Source organism: Halyomorpha halys, unplaced genomic scaffold (genome assembly GCF_000696795.3).
Source record: "Halyomorpha halys isolate HHAL.00 unplaced genomic scaffold, Hhal_1.1 Scaffold12.1, whole genome shotgun sequence".
In the NCBI taxonomy this organism is placed as follows: Eukaryota; Metazoa; Arthropoda; class Insecta; order Hemiptera; family Pentatomidae; genus Halyomorpha; species Halyomorpha halys.
In genome coordinates, this window is record NW_027109908.1 from 12,657 (window position 1) to 20,992 (window position 8,336).

An 8,336-nucleotide genomic window follows, 5' to 3' on the forward strand; every position below is an offset into this window, starting at 1 on the left:
GGTAGTAGTTTTTATGATATTCACATATGAATATAAATTTGGCAAATGAACATTTGTCCGAACAACTATAAATCAATTTATTTTAGCAAATTTCATGTAAAATATTACTCCTACGAAGATAAACATCAATAAGCTACTTTATAGCTCATTAAACTAGCTTTTATTTGAGTGCTAATAGACATCTGTACGTCAAATGGTTTTTGATATATACATTTTTCAAAATAAACTCACTAACTAATGTTCTTTCAGTACGTCCCATACAACATTTTTATGAAATGTTGCTTTTCAAAAAGCTATGTCTCGAAAACTATTTTACATAAATAATTCTATTAGGGCTCATATTTTAGCAAATTTACTACTCTTTAAATGACGTTCTTTTAGGTTGTCATGTGTTGTTTCTACTTTTTAAGATATAAAGCTTCGAATGAAATTTTTTTTTTTATCGCTTTGAAACAACCGCCATTTTTTATCCCCCCTACCTATACTTGGCAGACTCATCAATTTTGACTATTAATTATACATAGTTTTCATTAAACGAAGTAGCGAATTGAACAGAGGATTCGAAATGCAGGTTTTGTAGGATATATGATTGATGAGATATATGATATCAGTAGGAAAAGGAATGACGCTAGGGTAGAGGCAGGTAGAGGCGTATCTCTGGTGATCCCGAAAATAAGTCGTATTGAGGAGTTCAAAATACGTATATTTTTGAGTTCACCCGAGAGTCCGCTATTCACCAGACAGTCCAAGTGGGAACAATAGTCACAGAGTTGACGGGTTTTAAATGGATTCTTATTTTATATCCGTATCCAGTATTAATTACCTCATCAGATGTAGTTTTGCATACATTTGCAAGTAAACCAATCAGGATCACTTGAAAAAGTAGTGCAGAAGTTTCGCAAAAAGTATGGATTAAATGCATTTTTCTAACTCCAGTGATAATAAAGTAAGCCCCTATTGAAACATTAAAGAAACAAATACAAACTGCAAAAAGTAATTGAGACGAAAAGAATTTATTCAAATTTTCACAAGCTCGGGAAAGGATATCATGCAATTTCAAAATTACTTCCAAGACTTCACTCTGGCTGAACTGATATGACTTGAGTTCGACAAAGGTTGAATTCAGCATCTTGAAACGGTGCTTTATAAGATATAACATCTTAATAAATGGATTTACACAAACAAATGTTGATAGCACTAAATAGTGAAAGGTAATTACTTCAACCATTTTAAAAATGTACTTCCACTGTTGGGTGTACTCATAAAAAAATACAATACTTCCAAATGAGATTAATATAAAATCATAAAATAGATTTATTTCGTAAATAGCTTTCTTGCCTAATTTTGAGAAATAAACGTCAACTTCCGTGAAATATAAAAATATGGATGTGAGGCTATCTCTTGCAAATACTAAGTATAAGTATGAAGATACAATATTGCAGTAATATAATACGATCATGACATTTGAAGTGATAATAATGACTATATCAATTGCGAAATACAATGTTTGTATTAAACACCAAATACTTTGGAAACCGAACAACGAAATAACAAAAATAGAATATGGCAGAAGTAAATAATCTATTTGCGGGAAATCACCATCAAACGAAAGCGGGCATAACCCTGCAATACGCGGTATCATAAAAGCTTTCTTTAAACATTTTGTGCTTTGCATTTCGAAGAAAGGAAAACACAACTGCTGAGAGAAACGCAATTACTAAAATACTCCAGTAAAAGCAATGACGGCTGAAGAGCATATGTCGAAATAGATTATGTTGAAGTCGGACGGCTGAATGCGATAAGAATGTCAAATATGTCTTTGGACTAGTTTCTTTCCATTTCTTAATAACCTAATCGATTTTTCTCATTCAATTGATAACTATCAAAATTTAATATTTTCTCACGGAATTCTCTTTACAGGAGAAAATACGACATTAGGAAAGGATTTCTGCTGCTCACGCTTTATCATTTCTCTATTGTAGGCTTTTAAACTTTTATTTTGTATTCTTTTTTTTTATGTCCATTGCATCTTAGTTTATATTTAAAACCGGAGGGACGGCTCTGGTCTTGGATCCGACAGTGAGGTTTGAGGATAATGACCTCGATCAGATGGGAGGAGTAGAAAGGGGAAATAAGGAAATATATGAAAAATGTGTCTGTTTCCTTAAGGAAAAATTCCGCGAGACCTTCGGAGAGAGAGAGTTCACCGTGAGAGACCTCTGGTTTGAATCTCGTGGAACAATACCAGATAGAACAAGGAAGTTCTTAGTGTTAGCATCGGGGATATTGCGATCTTGGCGGAAAATATTATTTTGGACTGTCTGGGGATCATACACCATCACCTGCATGGGAAGTAGCTCTGAGATTATTCATTGCTTTTTATTTTATTTTTAGTTCTTGGACCTATCGATTTGTGTTTTAATTTATGTATGCATTACCAGTGATGCGGCGAGAGGGATGCGCGGGGATCTCTTGAGCTCTGCTCTACCCCTCACACGTGGGGGATAGAGTGGGCTTAGGGATCCTCAGGTCGATTGTGTAAATATTGTATATATTATTTTATCATTATGTTATTTTATTTATTTATTTTTCATACAGATAGTTTGATTATGTTCATCTTGTCTATTCTTTTGTTTATATATATATTTTAAGAGAGTTTTTTTTATTATTATTATTTATTTATTTATTTATTTCAGTATGTATGAGATCATTCATCACTATTGCATATTGCCCACAACTGTATGGGAGATTGTAATATCTATCAATAAATAAATCTATCTAACTTAAAATTTACGTATTCTCTTAACTTATTTATTCATTAAATTATTTCATTTATCTTATCTATTCATTGAAGTATTTCTTTTAACTGACTTTTTGTTTTGTTTTTCCCTAAATCCATATACTTATTTTTTAAAATTTGTTTGTTTCTTTGTATAAACTGATCTACTGCGATGACTATAATGTCTTTGGTTTGACTCCACATTGCTGTCGGATAATAAATTTGTTTAACGGATCGAACGTGGGTAGCGGATCACTGGAGAGGGAAGGTCTGAGAGAGTGAGATAGGGAGAATAAAATTGTCGAGTTAATGAAATAAAATTGTTAAGTGTACTGAAATTGGTTAAGAAAGAAAAAAATAAATGTATGTATTTAGTGATTGTAGTATTTATATTTGTAGACAAGTATTGATTGTAAAGGATAAAGGAAGTGAAAAAAAATTATTGTTATATCTTGTGAATACATTTATGGTATATATGTCCGATCATGGATTGTTTGGTATACTGTAGCAACCCAATATATTTCGGTAGCATGGCAGAATAAAGAATTCTCACTCTATCATAGTTACCAATCGGCAGATGACATAGTGGAGATTGTAGATGGACTTAAACGTCTACACGATGTTGTCAATGAGTGGTCTAAAGAATTGAAAAGGTAAGGATTAGGTATAAATCCCAGCAAGAGTAAAATCACGCATGTTGGAATGCCAGGCCATCAGGTTGTAATTGATTGTCTTGCACACAACCTAGGAATAGTGGAAAATTTTGTTGTTGATTATTATGATTAGGTACCATCACAAGTAGAGATGGACTAATAGACCATGAGATATTGAACTGAATAAAAAAAAGGAAACAGTACAACGGCCAGACACCTTAAGCTCTATAAGTAACGATAGGTAAACGAGAAGTAAGCAAAGAACCTAATAGTACAAGAGCCGGGAAGAAAAAAAAGGCAGTTATCTCACCCCAATTTTTTATTACTTTAATGAAAACTACGAATAATTACTAGTCAAAATTGATGAGTCTGTCAAGTATAGGTAGGAGGAATAAAAAACGGCGGCTGTTTCAAAGCGATAAAAAAAAAAAAAAATTTCATTCGGAGCTCTATATATTAAAAAGTGGGAACAACACATGACAAACTAAGAGAACGTCATTTAAAGAATAGTAAATTTGCTAAAATATGAGGTCTAATAGAGTTATTTACGTTAAATATTTTTCGAGATAGAGCTTTTTAATAAAGCAAAATTTCTTAAAAATCTACTGAATATTAAAAATATAAATTTGGCAAATGAAAATTTGTCGGAACAACTATAAATCAATTTATTTTAGCAAATTTCATGTAAACTATTACTCCTACGAAGATAGACATCATAAGCTACTTTATAACTTATTAAACTAGCTTTAATTTGAGTGCTAATAGACATCTGTACGTCAAATGGTTTTTGATATATAAATTTTTCAAAATAAATTCACTAACTAATGATCTTTCAGTACGTCCCATACAACATTTTTATGAAATGTTGTTTTTTAAAAAGCTATATCTCGAAAAATATTTAACGTATTGGCGCCATTTTTTATACATAGTTTTCATTAAAGTAATCAAAAATTGGGATGATATAACTGCCTTTTTTCTCCTCTTGGGCTCTTGTACTACAAGTTATTCCTGTTTAAGTCAGCATTCTTATTTATGGTCAGAAAGCTGGATAATTCTTGGGAAACATGCAATTTAACTTACAGCAGAGGAAATGCGATTATTAAAAAAAATTATCGTATTATTATTAGAAACAAAATTGTATTATAAATTTCAAAAAGAAATATAAATATATTGCTTCAATAATTTAAAATTCAATTCAATATTTTACATTCATATTAATATCGATATAAACAATTAGCAAAGATATTAAAGTATTAAGTATTTTTGACGCATATCTCATAAAGTATAAATTTTTCAAGTAATGATTTATTATAATTATTGTTTGAGAGTGTTTTATTTTATTATTAACACACACAATTTTGATCCAAATATACTCTCAACATTTTTAAAATAATTTATGTATTGTTATTTACAACTGTATAAAAATATATACAAGTAAATTTGCTGTAGGTGACATACTGACATGATACAAACATGTGGAGAATCTACCCATTGATAGAACTCCAATAACATTTCTAGAGGAGAAGATCTCGAGGACATCTTCTTTTCAGACGCCTAGAAGGATTATTAGGTAATGAAGGTGAAGGCAATATAGAAACAAGTGGATTTGGGTGGTTGGGAAGTTTATCATGGAAGCATTGGTCTGGCCCAACATTTTTTTTTCAGAAATTCTACAACGTTTCGGCCCTCAGGCCATTTTCAAGGAGACAACCTTAAATACTAATGTCATATTCTTTTAAAACAATTTTTAAAAATAAAAATAAAAATTTGTGACCTTGTTTTCAACAATATAACATTGGCAATTAGCCTTCACAAAAAATATTAAAGAATATGACATCAATATTTAAGGTTGCCTCCTTAAAAATGGCCTGAGAGCCAAAACGTTGGAGAATTTCTGAAAATAAATGTTGAGAGTATATTTGGATCAAAATTGTTTGTGTTAAGTATAATGTTTTTCATTACAGTTCCAATCGATTTGGATCTTTCTAAAAATAATAATGAAGGCATAAGGAACCCGAAAGTTCGATGCCGATACCACCAAACGCTCTCTGCCTACATCCTTCCAGTGATGTGCCCCTCCAAACTCAATTCTACTAAATCAGCTTTAACACAATCCTCCCATCTACGTTTCGGTCTACCCCACGGATGTTTATACGTCGATTCAGTGTTTATTACCATTTTAGGGATCCACTCGTTACTAAGCCCTACAACCTTACACACCCATCTTATACGCCGCAATACTATAACTTATAGAATTATATTTACCGGATGTAGGTCCCTTAATTCTTCTAAATTCTCCCGTTAGTTCATCCTTTTTCGGTCCGAATATTTTGCGTGACACTTTATTTTCGGAAAACTTAAGGCGTTGTTCATCCCTTAGTGGAAGAGGTCAGGCCTCTAATTTTTAAGTTTTTCGATAGAAGGCGCGAGCTAAGCAGTTTAGAAATTGAAGCAATTCCGGCCTTCAACCTAGCTTTTATTTACTCATCAATTTCGTTCTTTCTAGTTACCGAAGAACCTAAATATTTAAACCTATCTACCTGTTCGAACGTATTTCCCCCTATATCTAAATCACCGAAATTGCTTTCGTTTCTATTGCTAACCATATATTTTGTTTTATCCGTATTTATTTCAAGACCTAGTTCCTTACTGGAGTTTATTAAAGTGGATCTTTCTTAAGAGTAAGAAAAAAAAATTACTAATTCTATTAAATGATTTTTTATACACTAAAAATTTAAAAAAAAAATAAACATCATGAGGAATTCAGAAAAGTGAGTTAATAAAATTTTTATCCAGGAAAAATCGATTCATATTCGTTTTTGGGGTCGCCTGGAACCCTCAAATATCATTTTCCATAGAAATTAAAAATTACTAATATTTATGCACAGTGAAGGTTATTATATAAAAACTATTAATATTATTTGTAGCATATATATGATAATATCATAGATAATCAAATTGTCTGGAAAAAAAAAACAACGATTATACACTGAAGTTTATAGTTATCATTTATGTTACTATAGTTACCGCCTTATCACTTCATCTATATATTAATTGATATCAAAGTTTCAATAGTGTTAAATTATTGTATATACATCCTCAAATATAAAAATAGTGAATCATTGCCGGGTCTGCTAAATTTATTATAAATTCATGTTCTCAACTTAAAGTAGACAAAGAACAAAAAAGAAAAAATCAATTTATAAATCATGTTTTGTCGTTGGTAATATAGTCATTGAAAAAAAGAAGAAAAAAAACATTCTCCCTCTGTTGATATATATTTTAACTTCATTACCGATCCGATATAAAGGATTCACTTTCGTAACTGGAAATAATGGATTAATTGGAAGACGATTGAAGGTAGAAAGAGTAATAATGAACATGAATTATTCTCAGGCCAATTTCCGACAGTAATTAGTTCATTAATAAAAAGAAAAAGAGACGATAGCCTCAGTAAAGGGGCAGGGTTCAGTCGAAGATGGCTCCAGAACGGGTGATGGAGAAAGATCTCATGGACGGACTCAGTATATTCTTCGTAAAGTACCTTGGGTTCTGGGGTACCGTGAACACCTACAGGACTTCTGGGAAAGCCAACTTCTTCTTTAAGGTTCAATGGTTCCTCACTTTTCTCTGCATACCCTTTCCCATCTTCCAGTTTATGTCGCCTGCTTACATAAAATTCGATCTAGAAAAAGCCACCATAATCATGTTGAACACATTATCCTTCTTACAGATGACCTTCAAACAGGTAGTTTATTCGATGAATTTGAAAGAACATGCAGCGCTCCTCGAAGTCATGACTAACGATATACTTAGAAGCCTTCCGGAATACAAGAAACCGAACGCGAAAAGAATTTTCAAAAGAATAACCAAAAAGTGCAATTTTTGGTGCTTTATAGCTGTGGTTATTGCTTTTACTGCTGTTTCACTGTGGACGATGAACCCTTGCATCAGCTCCGAGTACATCGCGAACCATGTCGGAAATATGAAGGATGTCACGACCGGACCTAAGAAGATATTAGGTGGATGGTATCCGATACCTTTTACTAGATCTCCCTGGGAAGAGATTGTCTACGTTTACGAGTTCTTATTGTTCTTTTGGGTCGGATATACAGTAATGATATACGAACTTGTGATTACTATGGAAGTGATGACCCTCCATGCACAAGTGTCAGTCCTCAATTACCACGTATCGACTCTCAGCAAGAAAGAGATCGTCCAATACAGCGACAAGAAAGGACTAACCCAGGGAGAAGTCGAAGACCTGTTTTACAAGGAACTTCTAGCTATCATACGTGATCAAGAGATGCTTTTCGGGTACCTTTTCTATCTATATAACTATTATATAATTTTAATTGAAATAAAATAATATCATTGCATATTCTTTAAACTAATCATTTGTTTAAAGGTACGGAGAAAGACTTAAAAACTGTTTTAACGGATACATAACGATGCTTCTTGCAACTGGTGGCCTTCTGCTCATCGCATCCATTTTTCAATTTTTATTTGTAGGTTATTTTCCTTCTATTCTATAAAAAAAAAGTAGTGATCACCATGTAATATTTTATTTTACATTCCCGAAGTTATAAAAAAGGAAAAGATATTTGTAAAAAAGAATCACAGAGAAAATCATAACATATCATCCCTCTATTATATAACAACATTTTTAGTGATCATCATATAATATTTTATTTTAAATTTCCGAAGTAATATAAAAACAAAAGATATTTTTAAAATAAAATCACAGAGGAATTATATCATTTCTCTATTATTTCAAAATGTTTTTAGTGATCACTATATGATATTTTATTTTAAATTAAAAGTAATATAAAAGCAAAAGATATTTTTTAAATAGAATTATAGAGGAATTATATCATCTTTCTATTATGTAAAAATGTTTTTAG

At 31.6% G+C, this 8,336-nt stretch overlaps 1 protein-coding gene across 2 annotated transcripts in view; it reads left to right on the forward strand.

Moving 5' to 3' along the window:
• The first annotated feature begins 6,904 nt into the window (after positions 1-6,904).
• The window catches only part of LOC106679070 (odorant receptor 43b), a 10,760-nt gene continuing 9,328 nt past the window's right edge, over positions 6,905-8,336 (forward strand). For both annotated transcript variants that reach the window (XM_014418020.3, XM_067048087.1), the window contains exons 1-2: positions 6,905-7,749; positions 7,841-7,940. In XM_014418020.3, coding sequence (XP_014273506.2) covers positions 6,911-7,749; positions 7,841-7,940 — 939 coding nt within the window. In that variant the 5' untranslated portion in view covers positions 6,905-6,910. The remainder of the gene's footprint in view (positions 7,750-7,840; positions 7,941-8,336) is intronic.